The following is a 21,716-nucleotide window of genomic DNA, read 5'->3' as shown; positions in this document are numbered from 1 at the left end:
TCCCAGTCTTTGCTTTATGCTGTGCATGTGTTTGAGTGCGTGTGCATGCATAGGAATGCATGCTTTTAGTGAAATGGGCGAGTATGAGATATATTGATTGGGTTCTTCTTGTCATTGACTGAGTAGCAAACCTGTCACTTCTCCAAGTAAGTGAATCATGTTGACAGGGTGCATCACATTTTATAAGGTTTTTTTCTCTTTGTCCAGAGCATTTGTAGTTGAAGCACATTTGCCACCTTTTAAACGTGATCTCTGCAGCATTCCAGAACCATTGAAATATTCGTCTTGACCTGGATAGTCAGTTTTTCTGCTAGCACAGAAGAAGATTTTTAACATGAATAAGATCCTCTCAACCACTCTTTGTTTTGGACTCCTAACTTTATCTGTAATGATCTTTTTAGAATCGGTGCATGGGCTGCCATATTTTATCCAAGGTATGTACATACGAATCTAAAATCCTACACGTGGGTAAATAATCCTTATCTTCCTGTTTGCGTTGCTTTGATTTTTCTACCACTATGGCAATAATGTTTTAAACATCAGTATGATTTAATCATCAAACAGCCCTTCAGTAGTTGCTGTTTTAAATTACATGTAATCTGCTGTTCTTCTCAAGTAAATTAATTTCAACTGACACTGTACTAAATTAATTTCAGCTACATTTTTTTTTTTTTCTAAGCCAGGGGCATCTCTTTCTTATTTCTATTCTATGACCAAAGATGGGAATGTGTAAATAGTGATACAGTGCTATGCATATTTCAAAAATACATCTTGAGGAAAGAAAAATGAGATTTTCATCCAATGAGATTATTAATAAGTTACTTATGAAAGGAGAGTGGTTCCTAGTAGAACACATCAAGATAGAAACTTGTGTGTGAAGAGATTTGGGGAGAGTAATGCATGGGGAAATTTACATAGTACTTTCAGGAGGACGATGGTAACAGCCACATTACGCATTGAATGTATTTATCAGATTTCTAACGTACTTAGGGTACTTATGTTAAATGAAATAATTTAATTTATGAAGTCTACAAACATATGCCATGATAAAGTTAGAGAAAATAAGTTTCTGCTCTTGTAATATGGTAACTTGATCTTTCTTTAAAATTTTCAGTGCGTTCTGTAGTGGAAATAGCTTTTAATCTGGGAATCAGTGGAGGTAGATTAAATGCTGATTTATTAGGCAAACAACTTAACCTCATTGAAACTTTTATATATTTCTTTACATTTTAAAAATAGTAACTTAAAAATATTCGTCTTTAATATCTCTTCCAGTTTGAAACTCTGAGGTGATCTATCATCTAACTGATCTCCTTGTCAGGAAGAGGGAGATAGCCTTTTACTTTTGTCTTACTTGAGGGAACCAAGACAGAATGTAATAAATTATGTTTACACGACACTGGGTTGAGAAAAGGGATTAAGTTTCCCCTTTCAGATCTAATTCAACTTTACTAGACCATTTTGCCTCAAATGTGGTTTTAAAAGTCAATGAAAATTAGAGTAGTTCTTTTGACAGTGGAAATAAAATTGCAGAAACCCTTGTTATTTATTTATAGAGATTTTTCCCTTTGAAAAACAAATACAGGCCTGAGACCTAAATACAAGCCTGGGAATGAAAGATTCTGGATTTTATCCATGGCACTCACATTTTGTCTTTGGCCAGTCAAAATCACGGTACTTGGTAGGACTTCATTGTTTTTCCTGTGAAATAGTGGGATTTTCAGTGTTCTTAACACAGTGTATATGTGTGAGGAGGGAAACATCTCGCCATTCATAAAGGACTTTGCAAAATTAGGATGTTAGTGGTAACTGTAACTTCTGATATCATGTGTATATGAAATACAGAAAAATCCAACTCAAACATTTTGCTAGGTTATAATTAGATAACAACTCTGATCCCAGAATAGCACATATTCATATGTATATTTCATTGGCAACATACAGGAAAGGTTTCTTTCCTGGACTCCCTTTGATCTCAGTTTCATTATATATAAATGGAGAAGATTAGTTATTGGGAAGATTATTTTCTAATCTAAATTGTCGATGATTAGAGTGAGCTTCTCTCCATGTACACATTTTTCAAAGCAAGTAAATGTTTGACTTACTTTAGTCTTTTAACACATTGTTTTCAAATAAGCATTTGTCTGCTGACAGAACACCAAGGGGTCGCCATCTTTCTCTCTGTGTTAGACGCCATGCAAGACCAATAGCACAATCTGCCAGCTTTCATTTGCTTGGGGCCATACGAAAGCCTGCCTCAGTGGATAAGCCTGAAACTGGGCAAACTGCCTACCACAAAAGGTGGAGGAGTGAATATCGTGACCAGAAAGGCTATGTCAATTTAATTTTTTTAGTATATTATCATTTGAGGGGTTTCCAGGTTTCTTTCTGGTAAAGTTTCTTGTCCATATCCCTTAAAAATCTTCACATTCAGATGACAAGCAAGGAGACAACTAAGTCTTTTAAGCTTCAGTATCTCAAGTAGTAATCAATCAGTTTTTTCCTGTGTCTTTGCAAAAGTAATCACTCTCTCATGTCTGAGTAACTTTGCCATCATTTGTGCTAAAGTGGTATCTGCACTTGGGTATTTTTTTGTTCAAACATCTCCTTTATCAATACTAACTTTTAGTTCAAAGAAAGATGAAAAGTACATGCATTTTTTTTTCTTTTTTTTCTTTTAAAGTAGTGTTTTAATACTAAAAATAAAAACAAGAAATAAGACTTATTTGCTATTTTTCTTAGGCAATATCTTACTTAACTTTAGAAATAAAAAAATTTTAATTTCTTGAAAAAACTTTTTCCTCAGAGATTCTTACAAAAGGTGGTTTTCTTAAAAGTTAGTGACAAGAATTTTTGAGGACAGTCATGCAGGTGTAATTACTAGAAACCAAACTGGTAAAGAATGGTAAATATATTAAGTGTCTTTTTAAAAAATGTTCCACTTAAATATGCAGAGAAGTGGGCTGTAAATTAAGCAAACAAAAGCTTCAGATCGTCACTTTTCTAGTTACCTTTCTCCTAGTCTTATAAATTCCCTAAATTGAAGGCAATGAATCTGTTTCTTTTATCACAGTTCTCTTTCTGAAACAAATAATCATTATCACCTGGCTACACAATGATCCTTATTTTTTTCAATTAAAGCATTTTAAAGATTGTAATTTAACATTTTAATGAACAGCTATAATAAAAAATTACTACACTATTGCATAGTCATGTATTTCTCTTAAACTAAATTATCTCTGAGGGTCCTTGTTTAATTGATGTTAAGCAAAAATTCCATTGATAGTCTATTATTTTAACTACTCAAAGAAAAAAAAAAAAACCCAGAATTTCACAAATAATTTCTATGTCTGTGAAGTAATGGAAATTGAGGAACTTTGAAATTGAGGAAATTGAGCAACAATAAGTGTTTTTGGTCAATGTAGAAAATTTTGATGCTGCCACCTACCCCAAGTCATTTATTTTCTTTCTCAGCAAAGCTTTCATTCCTTTAATTAGCCACTTAGTTTCTTGAGTTCATTAATTGACATTTTGTAGACACAGGGAAAGAGAAATAATTTAAAGGAAGAATCTAGCTAAATTATGAGCCATTTCTCTAACTGAAACCACAATATTCCCACTCCTAAATTTTAAACTCACTAATCTACCTTTTGTCCACACAGTATCAGTTATTATGAGGAGACAGAGGGAAGATGATCCTATAGAAATTGTATCATAAAGGTTTGATTTTTTAGGCCACCTCACGAAGTTCATTTTGTTTATAACACACTAATTATTATTTTGTTTGCATTAAAATCTTGTTGACTCTTCATTTTTTATAGCTTGAATAAAGTCTATTGTCCTGACTTCTACTCCAGAATTAAAGTATTTATGAAAATTGGGTGATTTTTCTGTTTTTAGAGTGCTGAGATAGCTGGGCATCTGACCAATGAGTAGGCTGGGAGGTAAATGGACAAAGATGGAAAGATATCAATATGGAAGAAGTAGGCACTGTCTTACCTCTTCCACAGGGTTGCCTTGGATGATTCAAAGGCAATTCCCAGAACACAAAAAGGCTCATATTTTAATGTGTATCAAATAAAATCTCAAAATCAAATGTTATTTTTTCTTTTAAAAACAACTTTTAGTTCATATTTCTTATGTTAAACGCAATAGTAGAAAATTTTTAAAAAACGCAGATGAAAAAACAGAAAGTAAAATTTACCTGCAATTCTACTAACCCAGAAATAATTACAGGTAAAATTTAGTCTGTAACCTTCCAGGTACATTCTCTATCTCTGCCTCCTTCTCTCTCTCACAATCTCTCTTTGAGTGTTCACATACATTCAACGATTTTTAAAACAGCCCATCTTTTTGGATTACACATCTCTCTCTATACACATTTTATTGGTGAGTATACACATTGATAGTGTATATAGTGATTGATAGTGATTATAGTTACCTGTAAAGCCTATTTAATCAGAAACATGTTCAGTGACACAGATTGAAAATGGAGGTTTCACTACATTGAGGTAATTATTACAGGAAATGAATTGTTTCCAGATAAAGAAGATACAGATCGTGAAGAACTATTGCTGGCTCTACTGAATAAAAATTTTGATTTCCAAAGACCTTCCAACATTGGTGAGTTAAGAATAAAGTCAAACTTTATTTACTCCATCTTCTGACCTGTTCTTTCTACATGTTAATGTATATTAAATAAAATAATAATTTCTAATTTTAATGCTGCATTGAAGGCTTAAATGTCTTTCTTATTTCGTATTCACGCTAAAAGCAATGGTGTTATTAAAAACTATTAAAATCTTATTTGGTTCAGTTTGAGAGTCCTAATGAGATCAGTAACTATCTAGTTACTCAATAGTTATCTTTAGTCGTATTTTCCTCTCACCTAAGCAACTCCCACTGGTACGGTTAATATTATTTTTTACTAAATGCTTCAAGAGTATCACTAAATGTTTCAAAACAGGTTTCCACTAGAAATTTCACAAGTTAACTGTGGTTTTGTGGCAGTTAAGTTAGCACTTTTTTTGCAATCAAATTCTTTCAATTTGGGAAATGGTTGGAGTAGAAACCATTGGGAAATTTAGGCTATACCAACTGAGAATTTTTTTTCTTTGAAGAACAGGAGAATCTGATTTACAATTATGCATCAGACTGGTCTCCAAGAAATGACAAATATTGTCAGAAACTTAGCAAGTCTAACCTGAGAGACAATGTGACAATATGATAATGTGGTACCCTCTCAGAAAACATCTGTTCTTATAAAAAAAATTGTCTGTTCATGGGACAGTGTACCAGTTAAAACAATACCTTAATAAATACTTTAAAAATACAGGATTTTAAAATTAATAAGATATTTTCATTGAAGAAAATGAACACAATTATAAAAAAAAAAAAGCTATACTCAAATTGTAAAGCCCAGAGGGAGTTGATATTAACATTTCTGGAAATTTCCTTCTTGATTGAATTATATAGATAAGATTTGTGTCCTGCTTTTTTTACTTAATATCATTTCATGAGAATTTCCCCATGTCAGTAAAATAGCTTATTTCTAAATAATAGTCCTTGTTAGAACTATGGTTTATTTAAAAAAAACTCTGTGCTTATTGATAGAAATTAGGTATTTGCTCATTACATTACTGATTATATTTCAATATTACAGGCATTGAAAAAATGCTTGGGCCTTTATATTAGGGACAGGTAGGTGATCTCAAATCATACAAAAAAGGCCTTTGTCTTCCTTGAATGTATGACCTGAAATGAATTAAATATTACTTGCAATGTACATTTTTCATATGATAAATGTGTCTTGCAGATATAGAGCTGGCTAACAAATTGGAAGAACTTAACCAGGTGAGAATGTGAAGTACTTAAAATTTCAATTTTAATAATAACCAAAAGACACTTTCTTTTGACATAATAGTTGTTAAAATTATTAATACTCTATTATAAAACCTTTATTCCTGCTAGAGGAAGAGTGAAGTAATTCGCTAGGAAAAAATAATCAAATTCTACTAAAAAATAAAGAAAACAGAACAAAGCCATAACTGAAGTGATCATGGGATAAAATGTCTAGAAATCTGGATTCTAGACCCAGCTCTCCAATTACCTATGAAACCATGGAAGAATTAAAATTCTCTGGACCTAAATCTCCTCATCTGTAAAATAGGAGGCTATAACTAGATTGGTGGTTTTCAAAAGTTATTATTATTTTTTAAAGTGGAAATTTTTTTTTCCAAACAAAATTGTATGTGGTCTCAGTAAATGAAATATATAAAAGTGGAGCTTCTCTGTTTGAAACAGCTAGTTTGGCGAGGGAGGGGCCTGAAGTGCTGCTTTCTTGACCTGCATTTGGCCTCGGTACAGAAAGCCCCTTAGCAACCTTATCCCCTGACTCCTTGCTATGAAGAAAATTGGAAAATCATTGGATTAGATAATTTCTTAACTCTCTCAAACACAACTGCATGCAAATCCACTATTATACAAACTGTATGGCTGTTTGTGAGAGAGAATTATGCCCCATCAATTCTTAGTATCTAGGACACAGACGCATGCAGTAGCTCAGACTGACTTCTATTTTGATAGAGTTAGGTCTTTAGGGTTTAGGCAATCAGTGAGCTTGCAAAAAATTAAGATGGCTTACACTCTGGGTGGAAACCCTAGGGCCTCAAAATACTTCTCACTTACTGCTAGAAGGGACAAATATTTCAGGAAATACAAACATTCACATAACCCTTTGGAACTCCTTGAAAAGGACTGGTCATTATAGGTGACTTAATATCAAGACCAGCTACACGGGATGTGTTTACAGGCTCCCCATTAATGAACACTCAGACTTGACTTCCTTAACCGTAAACCTGTTTGTTCCTGATCACCTGTTAAGTCATGGACCTTTCCCAGACAGTTTCTAAATGCAAGTTTCCTTTTATTTTTCTATTTAATTCTTTTTGTTTATTTTCATTTATTACTTTTATTTCCTTTTATGTTCCTTTTTCCTCCTTCCTTTCTTCCATCTTTCCTTCTCCTTTTCTTTGTCTATCTTTCTTCTTCTTCAATAGAAAACAAAATTGCTGTTATTAAAGATTAATACTTTTCATATTTGATTTTTAACAGCTGGAAAAACTGAAAGAGCAGCTCATGGAGGCAAAGGATGCTGAGATGTCTTATGCTATAAGTGGTCTATCTTCTTCCCATCCTAATAAGCGAGGTAAGTTTGGTGGTAGAAAAGAGTTGAAATAGAGATTTGCTGGACCTTTCCATAGTCAGTATAGCCTAGGCTGTGATGTGTTACCAATTATCATCTAAATCTCAGAGACCTAATATAATAAAATCCAATCATAAAGTTCAATGCACATAGTACAACCCTCTTCTATTTTGTGGCTATATCATCTAGATTATTGCTGTAGCTTGACTACCTCCAAGATTACCAAGACACAGGAAATGATAGAGGATGCATCCCAGCTCTCAACTGCCTCAGTTCAGAACTCAGTTTGGTGACATGCATCACTTCTACTGAAGTCCATTGCCTAGAATTAATCACTTGGGCTGCCACCAAAATATTGGCAAGACAGGCTAATAAATGTTAGAAAGCACGTATAGTACTTGGGGAGTACTGCCTCAACCACAGTCAATCCTTTGATCTTTTCTTAACCACATAGGCTATACTCAACCATCTCCCATTAGAGACAACTCCAAACTCCTTTCACTGCTGCACCCAGAACAAAGAATAAGCCCTCCAGGAGATACTAATCTTTGTCAAATACAATGTGGCTCCTCTTCATTCACAGACCTATCAGCTAAAAGGACAAAATTCAATAATTGGCAGAGGAACAGGGACTGGATAATCACAATCAATAATCTTATTCACAAAGGAAAAGAGCAAGAGACACACAACATCAAGAATGCTGGCCTCCAGCAATTCTGAAATCCCACTGGGCAAATATTATAAAAGTTTCTTACCCTGGAGATGGAGAATGGTTCTTGATTAGGACCTGCTAGTGTGTAGGTGGAGTGCTTTGTCCACTGTGTTATTTCCCCTGGCTTCACCCTTTCTGAGGTTTTTGCTTTTTTGGCTTTTTCATTTTCATCCCTGGACACATCATATGGGCTTCTTGGGGGAATATTCCCTTCTTGAGGATTGCAAAGTTTTCTCAGGTCTCCTCCTACTCTCACAAAGTTGGAGGCCCAAGGTTTATTTGGTCTTAAAGTGTCAAAGACTATTTTTATTCTAGGGTTTATGGTTTCTTTGCCAATGGTGTTCTTGTAACAATTTAGAAAGCTTCTCAGCTATTTGCTACACACAATCTTTTTTAAACAATTTTAACTCTTTTGCATTCTCATCCACAACTGAGTTGCCTTGAAGACATCTGGAACATACTTTGAAGGCTATACATATAATCTGATTTGTGCCCTGAGCTCCTTATTCCAATTGATATTTACCTGGCATCACTCAGAGTCACTTTAAATCCCATTTTATAGTTTTGGGATCCAGAAACAGCTCTTGCAATATTTCAAGATCTTGTATTTCTGAACTATCTCTATTTCTTTTTATTTATTTGCAAAGACACCATTTTCTTCTTAAGCTCACTATTTCTTGCAATACCTGGCTAAGTGTAACCAACAGCAACCTAAAAATACTGCCAATATTCTGTTTTCCTAGTTTTTCTTCTAGAAATTCAAGAGGAACACAATCTGAACCTGAACTGTTGCAGATGTCAGTTTTACCACATACTATGTTACTCTGTAAAATGGCTCTTCCTGTTTCCAGCCTATGATATCAATTTCCTTGTCTGCCATTAATCAACTGCTGAGACTGTGCCATAACTTAAGTTCTTCTTAGAGTACCGCCCTCCTTCAAGTTTTCAAAGTGTATTTTGGGATAAATTAGGCAAAGCACATCAACAAAATAACCTTACAATCTCAGTGGTGTAACTTGATTTAAGATTTATTTTGTGTTTACATGAAGCCTTAGGTACCTTGGTTATTTTCCTTCACTTTGTCCCTGCACCGTGTGTCCTTGTAGCAGGATAGGAAAAACATGGAGGTAAATGCACCCTTACCTGCCAAAATTAGGCACATGATCTCAAGCTAACTTAGCGGGGTTGGGGAAGCCCCTGGGGAATGTCGAGAAATGCAAGGAACAGTTGGAGAATCCTACCTCTACCATAGATATTTTGAGCTTGTTATGACATGTATAACAAAATCTTCCCAGTAATGATTTAAGTAAACCACTGAGTATATAAATTTGAGTTTAGGGAAGTAGCCCAGATTGGAGATCTAAATTTGACAGTTATCTGCATATCAATATTGCTTGGTATTGTGATGAGACTGTCTAGGGAATCACTCTAGACAGATATAAAACAGAAGATATCCAAGGCCAAGTCCCAGGCCACACCAAGGTTACAGACTGGGCGATGAGAGAGAATTAGCAAAGGAGGCTGAGGAGGAGCAGCTACCAAGGAAAAAGGCGACAAAGAAAAGAATGCCTCGGAAGTCAGATAAAAAAACTGTTTCCAGGAAGACACAGTTCAGCTGTTCTAAAGCTATGATAGGTCCAGTAAAATGAGAACTGGGATTTTCCATCTGAACAGCAATGGGAAGGGTTTTAATGGTTTTGACAAGAATTATCTGGTGGACTTATGGTTAAAGAGAATATGACAAAACAACAGGAATGACTAACAACAGACAACTCTTTTGAGGAACTTTGTCTAAAGGGTAGTAAAAATTGGGATATTAGAGTAGCTTGAGGGGGTCAAGGAAGCTTTGTGTTTGTTTTTAAGCAAGGAGATATTAAAACATATGTGTATGTAGTAGGAACAAAGTAAATATTTGTGGTGATAAACATATGAATTAGATGCCCAGGTTAGGTGACAAAGACAACCCACATCATATCTGAAGTGTGGTGTTTATTGGCATAACTAGAAATAGTCCACCATAAATAGCAATGTATGATGGTAAAATGGACTCAGAGATTCAGCTTAAAGCAAGAGTATCTTACACTTACTGTGAATTATTGTAATTTGTTTAATTATTTAATATATAGTTGACTGACAGCTGCTAAATTCTTCCATTCATTAAAAATATAACTGTCCAGCACCTAGCATCATGCTAAAAACAGGGATTACAAGAGTGAACCAGATAGACATCAAGAGACACCCAAATGCTGGCCAGGGTTTTCCTTCACATAAATGATAAATAAACATTGAGGAGTTGGCTCTACTGGGGATACCATTCATGAAAGTTCCCTTCAACTGGTCCAGAAAATTTCCAAACTATGTTCCAGCGCATACTTAATTGAGCTGCTCTTGTGGTATAAATCTGGGATATGTGTAGATTTCTTTTTCCTTCCAGACTGAGATATTCAAAGATATCCAAAGGGACAGAAAGGGACTTTCCAAAATACTATAAAAAGAAGATTGGATTAGAGGGCCAAGTTCTTCAGTTTACTGTCTGAAAATAAACTTCTGCTTGCATAGGATTTGAATGTGGTTTTGTTTAAAGAAAACGCTGGCTCTTTTAGGAATGAAAAGTAGACTCTGAGTGTTATCATAACACTCTATGTGTTTGCGCTGATGAGCTCTAGGGTCACAGTTTACAGAATGAGTGGAGGTAGGGAGAGAAACCTAGGCAGGAAGATAGACTTTTATCATTTATGGCAAAGAGTGTCTTAACTTTACTGAGTTTTTCAACTCATTTTTATTGTGCATCCTATTAATCAATAGTGAATCGAAGACCCATCTCCCCAAGGTCTTCATTTTATAAACCATTTAGATTGAAGGAAATTAGAGAAATTTGTAATTAATTAGATGAAGCTAACGTAAGTTGGACAATTGATTGGGAACAACCCACAGAAGATTTAAAATGACTCATTCACTCATTTGAAGATTAAAATGCTGTTCAAATTGGTTTGATTTTTCTGAAACATCACTTTATGATCAGAATGTGAAGACTCAATGCGATGATCAAATTATTTAAATATCATTTGGTGGTCTGCAAAGTAAGCTTTAAATTTTCTTCCTTCTTTTTTCTCCAGTAAATAGAAGCATATTTATCACTGATTTTACTTATGTGACTTCCTCTTTGGGACTTAACTTACCCCAACTCTTAAATAGAAGGGTGCATCTTACTGTATTCTCTGAACTGCATTATATGCATTATAATGTAGAACAGTGCTGTCCAATAGAACTTTTTTTGATGATGTGACCATTCTCTAACTTGCACTTCCCATTACGGCAGTTACAGGCCACTAGGCATTACTGAGCACTTGAAAGTTGGCTAGTGTGATAGAGAAGCTGCATTTTCACATTTTATTTAATTTTAATTAATTTAAAGATCCACATGAGGCTAATAACTACCATTTGAACATTCGTTTTAGAAAACTTTCTCTCATACTCAGGCATACATAAACTATTTTATTCAAATGTATGTACCATTTAATCAAAAATCTTCCTAATAAAGATTTTGTTTTGTTTCTTTTTTAGCTTGCTTTTGGAAATACTGTGTCTAAAGTTTTTCCTCTGGATGCCAAAAAAGATAAGAACATTAGACAAAGTTATAAATCTACACACTTTACTGCTTAAAGACTGTAGCTATCTCAAGCATAAAGAAACGGTGGCAGAATTTATCCAGCATATTACATGCTTAAAACTTATGTTGTGAATAATGATGACAAATCAGTCACACTTTTGAATGGCATGGGACTATCAAAATGGCTTTGTAGACCTGAAGTTGGGAGTGCTGTATCTATTGTATGCTTTTCATAAATTCGTTGTCTAAACATAGTTTTGTCCAGAGATGACTAGGCTGTTGAGCTATCAATTAAAATATTTTAGACAGTGTCTTGGAAAATTAAAGTAAATTATATTGTCTCAGTTTATATGAGAAATTATATTTTATTAAATTTATTTAAAATATTTTAGAAAATGTCTTGGAAAATTATATTATATTGTCTCAATTTATGGAAAATGTGCATCATTGCCCTCTCTCTTTTTTTTGTGATTATGCTGGCTACTATCTCTTTTCTGTTCATTAGGACAATTGTCACTGAGACTACTACAACCAAATGAATACATTACTAGGAAGCAGAAATCTATTGTTTATCGAACTCTAGGAGAAAGAAGTATTAGATGTTTCAGAGACAGATATTAAGAAAATTTTCACACAGAACAATTTGCTTTTGGGTCCCTTAATTCTCATCTCTGCCTCCTCCACAATATCAGAAATTATTTGAGGCTCTCAGCACATCTGTGAGAGACTAGACTCAGTGTACAAAAAACGTCAGGTAAAACAGAACAAAAACTCATTGGATTTTCCTTCATTTTTTTCCCCCACGTCTTCACATCAAACTGCTCTCGCTTACATCTCGTCTGAGCAAACTTATTTAATCAATTCAAGGCTGGGAATCCAATTTCATTTTTGTTTGCCACCTGTTGTGGCACAGAAACATAGTCGAAGTAAGTTTATAATTAAAGAATATCAATGACTAGCTGGCCAGATGAGCCTACCGGCATTCCCTTACGGCACAGAACAGGGGAAATGCAGCTTATCTACATGATGTTAATTGTGTGGTGCTTAAAGATAAGACTATCTCATGAGCTAGAATGAACAATATTGCTTAAACTAAAAAAAAATTTAAAAATACATGAAACTGACCAAGTTGAGTAACATGCCTGCAGTGCTTTAAATACACTTGTTAGGAGCCACTTAAATGTACATAAATATTAGTTGCTCAGTAATGCCTGAAGGTTCCCACGTATTTACACCTGCTGTGAACACAAACATGATATTATCATAAAGAAAAACAAAACTCCTGTTTTCATCATCTCACATTTATTAACTTTGGAGCAGTTGAACAATATTTACGCATTTGTAAACTTTAGGGGTAATGTCATTCAAAAAAGGTTTTGATACTTCTTCCTTTTAGAGAAAGTCATCTTTTTATAATTTGTTTCTTTTTATAATTTGCTTTAAGAAGTTTAATTCCCTAAAGATAGATTAAAAAAAAATTAAAGGTAGATTAAAGGTAGAATTTACTAGATATTTTTTTGTGTGTGTGTAGCCAGGAATTAATATCCCCCATGAAAAACTGGTTATATAATTAATGCCAGAACTCAGAAACCCATATTCACAGTTTGCTCTATGAAGCTTTTTACAGGAACAAAGAAAAATAAAAAGTAATCTATTTCTTTGAAACTAAATGAAAAGTCCCTTTAAGCTGGTGACTTTCAATGAAATATAGCTGGATTTAGTAATATACAATGCGTTATACAAATAGATGAGATGACTCGTCATGTTCTTAACAGAAATTGTGTCTTAAATTTCCTGCTATGTTACAAGGATGCCTTATTTTAAACTAGAATACCGCTGAGTCATTTTCTACTCTGTATAAAGTAGTGGTAAAAATTAAAATATGAAATAAAATAATTATAAGTGGAGAAAACACTTTTCTTTTTTTCTTCATGTAAGTCGTGTATATACTATGAGACAAATGCATTACACATTAGAATAGAGTATAAATCGATACACTGTGACTTCTTACTTTAGTTAAAATGGAGGCCATAAGCATAATTTTGAATTTAAAAATTAAAGAAGATAGGAAATCAATTTGTCTAATCCAACTTTAAATCTTCATCATGAGAAATGTTTAGGTTAAAGTAGGTTTTAATACCTTTTGTCAAAGCGTGAAGCAACAGCACCCAGTTGGATTAGCAGCTGACAAATACCCAAAGGGGAGAAAAAGGAAAGAAAGAGCTTCTAAGGAATTAGACATATTTCTATAATTCATCAGAAAGTTGGGAAAGGTGGGCAAGAGCAATTATAACTTAAATAATTCTTTCAAATAGTGAGTCCTGCAGGATATCTGTCCATGTACCACTAACTTTCTGATGTAAGTTTATGAACAGAAATTGAAGAATCGGTGAGATTTCTCAAAATTCAGTTCTCTTTGCTAAGGCTCCTCTATTACAATTAAAAGAATCATTCATTTTCAGTTTTTTCCTAAACTTAAAGTTTTTCAGCAGTTAGAAAATTTCCCCCCTCAAGGAGAAGTCATATACAAAATACCACTTTGTATTCTAAGTGCATATGTTCATCTCTATGTCTGAGTTTATTTTGTTATTTGGATCGTACGTTAATTCATTTTTAGTTAAAATCAACAACAACCCATTTCTCTCCTCTTCTTCTAATATGACTATACCTTCTCACCACAGTCTTCCTTTTTAGGCTAAAATAAACCTTTGCTCTGCTGACTGAACTTTTTTCTTCCCACATATCAGGTCTGTTTGACAGTGATTACTAGGGTTTAAAGAAGTGTTTTCAGAGGGTTTTTAAATTTCTGCTGACTTATGCTAAATCTCTGGTCCAAGGAATAAGTTATATTTATGTTTTGAAAGCAAATCCAATGCACAATGGGCTTATGCGTCTAAATTACAAGAACAACACAGTTTTGCTGAGAGCTGAGCTTTCCAGAATACCAAAACTTATGCTTTCATAGGCCAATTAAAAATAATTTGAATCTTTTTAAAGAAATCATTCTCATATATTCTTCAATGCTTTATTAAACACAGTGTATGAAACAAATTAAATGGATTCTTAGATGAGTGATTAACAACAAAAAGACTGTTTATTGTAATGTGCTAAAATATACTGTGCTAAAATTAGGTGAACTTAACTGGCCCCAAGTGCTTTGGTGGTTTCCTACTTGGTGATTCTTTGACTTCCCCATACTTTCATCTGTTACTTCTGTGTGTAGTTGTTCTCATAATCAGCCACCACTACTCTTAATTAACTATAAGTTGTAATTTAGAGAAATGGAAAGTTGTTAGGGGACATGAGATAGCCAAACTTGGCAAATGAGTAATATCCTTCATTTCCTAGTTCTAAGTCAATGTGCTCTGACCTGCAGTATTTCTCAGTTCATTGAGAGAATAAAGTTTATGGGCTTAATTACTGCTGTTTTTTTTCTGCTCAGAGACATTTTTCTCTTGTTTCTGGAACTGGGACTGTGTTTTATTTGGTTGAACCGGATTGACATTTGAATATAAGAGAAGCCTAGTTTCATAATCATTACTCAAGAGCCTCACAGACAAAGGATACGAGAGAAGTAAAACTTCAAGAGAAACTATACAGCATTGTCTTTCCTTGTTCCCCAATGATGAACAAATGGATTGTACCTAAATTTTACTGAAAGAAATCAGTCTTCAGTTATTATTCTTCAATAATATATGTAAATGGTAAATGCACATAGAAAGCGTTTCACTGTATTGTGTTTCTTAGAAAAGTAAGGTTTGGGGCCAACTAACCGTTCATGAATAACTAAAATATATATTTAAAATATATCCATACATTGAAATTATCTGCACAATTTAATTGAAGTTACAACAATACTGTGATGGGATGAACTGAAGTTAAAGCTCTGGAAAGGATTATAGAAGGTTCCTTAGAAGTTTAATCATTAAGGAGTGTGAAGAACTTCACTGAAGCATCTTCCATATTTCTGTGACATTTCACCCAAGGAAGTTGTGTCTGCAAAAATGAAAGTTGAAAATGTTAAAGCTAATGTGAACTCTGTAGATAAGGGGAAATTCATCAACTTCAGTGGAGAAGAGCTAAAACTCTAATTACATGAGGTTTCATTATAGCTTTTACTTATGCACCATATTTTTATTGCAGAGACAATAATGCAAAATGATAATTTCAGATCAAAATTTATTAAAAAAGGATATTTTTAATGTAACAGCTAGGTGCTTATGCTGAAACCACACTTCCATTCTTCCGGTACCTCTATTTATTTTGAGTTTTCAGTCTTGGTTCAAAGGATGTTGCCATGACAAGTGAAAGATAAAGAAAATCTGATTACTACTTCTATTGTTATATTAACATGTGATAATTATTGTACGTTTTGCTCTTTTTAAAGGGTCCAACTATATACTGGTATTTAAACACAATATTTCTGTTATTTGAGAGTTACGTTAATTTATCTGTATGATAGTGTGTCAATATTGTTCTAAAATAAAAATTGTCAGTATAATACAGCAACATTTGCCTCACATTATTAAAAGTCTTAAGGCATTTGGCAGCCAGGGTAGCACAATTAATGGTCATATTTCTATCACATTTCATCAAGTGGGCATCCTGATTTCAACGGCAGAGACCTAGAACTTGCTAATTGCATCTAGAGAAGTTATGAAACTTTACCACTCTTAATTCAAGTTGCTTAGAACTGAAGCCTATTAAAAACTCAAAACTTGGGTCCAATACATTAATGATCTGAGGATGACATTGGGTAAAAATCAGATTATCTTCCTTTCCAAAATGCCTATCAGGGAAGAGATTAGCATTTGTTCTGGAAACTAAGTAACACACGGCAGCTGTATCTAGACTTGATTTCAAACCAAGAAAAACTTCCATGATTACTACCAGTTTCATTTTTAGTGTGAAGACTTATATTGAAATCCAGAAGGTGAAAACCCACAAATAAAATTGCTCCAAATGAGTGTACGTCGACTCCCACAGAAGTGAAACAAAGATTTTCATAAAGTCTGAGATACTGTTTCTGTTTCCTTAAGAAACGGTTAATCAGTGAAGTTAACAGTAACAATTTAGCACACAGGTCTTATGGGTTATGAAGAGAATGTTGGCTTAGAAGTCCAGAGACTGGGTCCTGTACCTTGCTTTGTCCAAAAGTCTGTAAAATTTTGGGCAAATCAATTTCCTCTCAAAGCCCGTGTTCTCATTCGTTTAAAAAAAAAAAAAGATTTAGGTTAAATGAGACTTTATGTTCTTGAATCTCAAAAGATTCAGCTGCGTGATTATGTGAACACTATTTAATGACTCAAGTTATCTATTAAATGATTCACATATTATATCTCCTGTTTAATTCAAGGGAATATTGTGACAATAAGAAATAACATAGCAAAAGTAATTTTGAAAAGTTGAATGGAAATCAGAAATATATTTTGACGGCTTTTACTATTCATAAATATAAAACATGAAACTTCACATGAGGAAGTCAAAAAGTGTCTGAGAAATCTTGGTGATAGTAGCAGGAAGTAAGGAATAGAAACGATGGTTGAGCAGGTGAACACACAATGATTGAAAAAAGGAAGAGAAAATATGTGATGTTAAGTTCTTTTCTAAACATTTTTTTTGTGATATTACTCTCTTGAGGTTATAATAATAAGGACAGTGATTGTCATGATACTCTGTAAAGTCTGTTAAGTGAAGGACATAATATACTAATTTGGATTTCACTCAACAGTGATTCAGAAAACATTATGTTAATTCAACGGCCTTTTCGTAGTTTAGTAGCTCTCTGGAGTTTTTATGGTCTACAACTTCATATAAAAATTTATAGGAAAAATGAGTTTCTTGTCTGATTATTTTTATCATAACCTGTTTTGGATGAATTCAGAAATACTAAAATGGGTGATAATCAAGGGTTGCAAAGGTGATACATGTGGAAACCAACTGAACTTAATTATTTTAACCTCAGTGTCATAACGTTCTCAATACTTCAAGAAACTACAGGATTGTGGCCCTAATTTCAAGGAGTTACTTGATTTTTGATAGCAGTTAGTTACTACTCAGATATAATGTGGTGATTGTTAACAGCCCCAAGAGTGACCATACTTGGTATATCTCTAGATATAAAGACAGTCCAGTCTGAGTTTTGAAGATGGTGCTGCTCAAAAGGCAGTGATATTGGCTGTATTCAGTAAGTCCTCCCGTTATTTATGGACATTCAGTAACTTCTTAACTTCATTGATCAACGACTCCACAGAGAAGAATATTTATTTTAAATAAGTCATTCTGAGAATGAGAAAGTCCAGGTAAAATATTGACTTTTCATTGTGGCTGAGAGTATTTGATGAGGAGAAAAAAATGACATGACAAATTAAAAGAGGATCAAGGCTAATGTGATTCTTTTGGGGGCATCATTGGTCTGAGGATTATCTTGAGAAAAGCAGAAAGCAGAGTTTTCTTTCTGTAGCCTGAAATTGTCAAAGCAGTTCTGGGTTGTCTTATCTATTTGCGAGGAAGAATGCACCCTCTGTAAGCCCTATTGGGAGAAAATACATTGCCTAGATTTTATATGCAACAAATATTCAGTGTTTAAAACATATAATATGTGTGATTAAATATATTGTTTAAAGTATAAGCTAACAATTTAAACTTTCTGGAATTGAATTATACTTGTATCAATTACTAGCTATGTGGCATTGTGGGTTAATTAATATATCTAAGCTTTCCACTTATTTGTATAATAATAATAATTATTGAGTGCTTAACACATGTCAGGCACAATTCTAAGTGCTTAATGTATATCAGTTCATTTATCCTCAGGACAATGCAATGTGGTAGAAATTATTATTATCCTCATTTTATGAAAGAGGTTTTTAGACTTTAAGCAAGTTGCCACAGCTAACAGATAAATGACCTGGGATTTGACCCAAAAAGCCTGAGCTCTCTACCTGGCACTTTTACCCCTTACACTGTACTGTTTCTCAAGATGTTGGGATAGTAACAGTACTTACTTTATGGAACCTGATGAGTAAATTAAACAATGCATGTATAGCACTAGTATAGGACTCAGCACAGAGTTAATTTTCAGAACTGTAATATAAGCTGTTATCACTTGCACGTATTGTGTGTCCGATACATTCTGGGACTAGTACAAGAATCTAATTTAATCTCTACAATACCCTCATGTTACTATCTAAATGTACAAGCTGTAGAGAAATAAGGTATCTTGATGGAAATGAGATAATGAATGACAGAACCAGGATTTGGATTATATGTCCTGATTCCTTGGCTAATACCCTTTCTGCGACACCATTCTCTCTCCTGTGTTCATGATGATAATTCTGGTAATGTAGTTATTAGCAACAACATTGTGTGTGTCACTAGAATGTGTCTTCTTCATAGTAGAGGGATTGCTACACATTTATCTATATTTATGAAAGTGATTTATTGTTTATTAGAATTTTAGTCTTTGCATATTAATATTCAATAATTACATAGAAGTCTGTGAGAATAACTAAATCTTTTATTTTAGGGTGAAGTAGGTCTAGGAATGGTTTTTTTAAATGTCATTTAAATTATTTAGCATCTATATACTAATCAAGTACAGAAATGTTTGAAAAAGCGAATTTATAAGCTAAGGAATCAAAAGGGGGATTTACAAACCAAGATGGATCAGTTAGCCCATTGTGAAATGTTAATCAAAGCCTGCAGGTATTATATTTCTTCAAATTGTACTCACGATTGGAATCAATTAGCCTCTGGAATTTGAAAGCCGGTTTCTACCAATCCGATCCATGGGGATACCAAATCGCCTTTTTGGATGATTTACTACTTTCCTGAAACAAGCGATAAAGAACATTTTTAAGCTAAAGTCCAAGTTATCAATCATTAGTTTTGCTCTTTTATTTCATGCAGATCTGGGGACTTTCTTCTGGAGTTGGAATAACTGTGATAGTTCTTATTCATCAGCACCCACTATGCATCAGACACTATCTCTTATCTATTCAACATCTGTTGAAGTAAGTTTGACTACCTCCATTTTACATCATAGGATACTGAGGCTTAGAGAAATTAAATAACTTATCCAAAATCAAATAGCCCAGATGAAAAGCCAGGTCTTATCAACATAACAATCTGCTGAGTGTTTAGTTTGGGTAAGTCCCTTTCCCCCTCTTCAGATTTGGGTGTATTCCTCTGTTAATTGAGGAAGATTGCACTAGGTCAGCGGTTTTCCCCAACCTCTCCCTTGGAATGGTTCTCCTGGGAAAGGAGGGAGAGGAAAGGATGCTGATGCCAAGACTGAATGTGGGGTAAGTGTGCCTCTCAGGTCTTCACTCAGATTTTACCTAGAAGCTTTGTATGTGATGGTCTATGCTTGTTATATGTACTCAAATATTGTTTGGGAAAAAAATACTTCATTATTAAAATAAATTTAAAAAAATCTTACAGGAGGCCTTACAGTTTGTATGTTCTATAAATTATCTCTTTAAAAAGAAACATTCTGGGGGCTTCCCTGGTGGCGCAGTGGTTGAGAGTCTGCCTGCCAATGCAGGGGACACGGGTTCGAGCCCTGGTCTGGGAGGATCCCACATGCCGCGGAGCAACTAGGCCCGTGAGCCACAATTACTGAGCCTGTGCGTCTGGAGCCTGTGCTCTGCAACAAGAGAGGCCGCGATAGTGAGAGGCCCGCGCACCGCGATGAAGAGTGGCCCCCGCTTGCCGCAATTAGAGAAAGCCCTCGCACAGAAACGAAGACCCAACACAGCCATAAATAAATAAATAAATAAATTAATTAATTTAAAAAAAAGAAACATTTTAATTTGATTTGTTATTGCCATCACTTAGTGCTATCAAGTCAAAATCCTAACAGAAGAGGTCCCAGAGTTGTGAATGCATAGTATACACTGGCCTTGGAATTAAAAGACGTTTTCAGTCTTCCTAATGAAGATAGAAATCTACCCCGAGCACTTACCCCGAGCCACAGAGGTTTGGGGGTTTTTGTTCCATTAGTTTTGGGTGTTCTTTTTTTTTCTTTTTGGTGGCAACAGAATAATAACTGCTAGCTCGTCTGAGAGCATGGCAAAAGCCATATTCCTTTCATGAAAGGTCATCAGGTGCCATCTCAGTGGGGCGGGCCAGAGCCCCACCAAGGGAGTCCTGAGATCTTAAAACTGCATCATGATCTTTACGGATCAAATTAAGTTGCTGATTAGTTCAGAGTCAATTAAAAAAGAGTTTAAATGGCAGCCCCTGAGCATGGTGACAGCCCTGCTAGCTGGAGAAGCTAAGAAGGCTATGTAAATAAGTGACTTATCTCACAGCTGAAGGGAGTTGACTTACAGATTTGTTAGGCCTTTTATTGACATAATATACACACAGAAAAGAGGATAAGTATTTTCTAAGTGAACAACATGAGACATATACAGATCATAAGCACAATAGCTACCCAGATCAAGAAATAGAACATTACCAGCAGTCAAATAGTTTTGGAATAGGAAAGAGTCTTAAAGTTAATTCTCGCACCAAATGTAAGAATTTCTGCTTCATTTTTTGACCAGCAATGATAGAGCTCATCACTGGAAAATCTCAGTGATAAACTAATTACCTCACAAGACAACTTCATCAATATTCAACAGCTTAAAGAGTTAAAAAAGGTTTGTTTCAGAGCATTTCCAATAGCTTCTTTTGTTCTAATTACTTGCATTATATTGTCAGTATTATACTACATAATGTTAACACTAAAAATGAATAAAAACTACAAAAAAAATCTACGTTTTTTTTTCCCTATTATCATTTACTATGTACCTACTATGTATGATTCCTTTTGTAGCTGTCTTGGGATCAATAAGTCAGAAATAGTCTTTGTTTTCAAAAACCTATAATTAAGTACTGTCAGATTGACAAGGATTTTTTTTTGTAAGTGACATTTATTATATACTATAACTTTTTTTCATTTTTCCTTCTTTATAACACGTTTTTAAGGAAGTATTATGACAGCCCAACAAGGTACAATGTTAACTGGACTGGGGCTCTTATCACAGTATTAAACTTGTTTGAATAACTCTTTCTCTCCTGTGTAACTTTTTATTATTTTTAATAACTCAGTACAGAACCGCTGGTTTCAGAAGTGGTTTTGCAGAGTTTTCCACCTTTGCCATCCTGTGAAATTTTGGATATCAGTGATGAGCAGACGC

The 21,716-nt window shown here is 34.2% G+C and overlaps 2 protein-coding genes across 2 annotated transcripts in view; one reads left to right on the top strand and one right to left on the bottom strand.

The window, feature by feature from the left end:
* Positions 1-334: 334 nt before the first annotated feature.
* Positions 335-11,506, top strand: UTS2B (urotensin 2B). Its single transcript, XM_007195199.2, has 5 exons — positions 335-434; positions 4,525-4,623; positions 5,816-5,853; positions 7,114-7,207; positions 11,481-11,506. Exons 1-5 carry the CDS (start codon positions 335-337, stop codon positions 11,504-11,506), a joined length of 357 nt encoding a protein of 118 aa, XP_007195261.2.
* A 1,305-nt stretch (positions 11,507-12,811) lies between these two features.
* Positions 12,812-21,716, bottom strand: part of OSTN (osteocrin) — a 40,032-nt gene continuing 31,127 nt past the window's right edge. Inside the window, exons 4-5 of the mRNA XM_007195202.2 lie at positions 19,262-19,358; positions 12,812-15,522 (exon numbers count right to left, since the gene is read on the bottom strand). Coding sequence (XP_007195264.1) covers positions 19,274-19,358 — 85 coding nt within the window. The 3' untranslated portion in view covers positions 12,812-15,522; positions 19,262-19,273. The remainder of the gene's footprint in view (positions 15,523-19,261; positions 19,359-21,716) is intronic.

The sequence above is a fragment of the Balaenoptera acutorostrata genome, chromosome 4, assembly GCF_949987535.1.
Source record: "Balaenoptera acutorostrata chromosome 4, mBalAcu1.1, whole genome shotgun sequence".
NCBI classification, from domain to species: domain Eukaryota; kingdom Metazoa; phylum Chordata; class Mammalia; order Artiodactyla; family Balaenopteridae; genus Balaenoptera; species Balaenoptera acutorostrata.
Note: the sequence above shows the minus strand (reverse complement) of the source record. Positions and strands in the feature narration are given on the sequence as shown.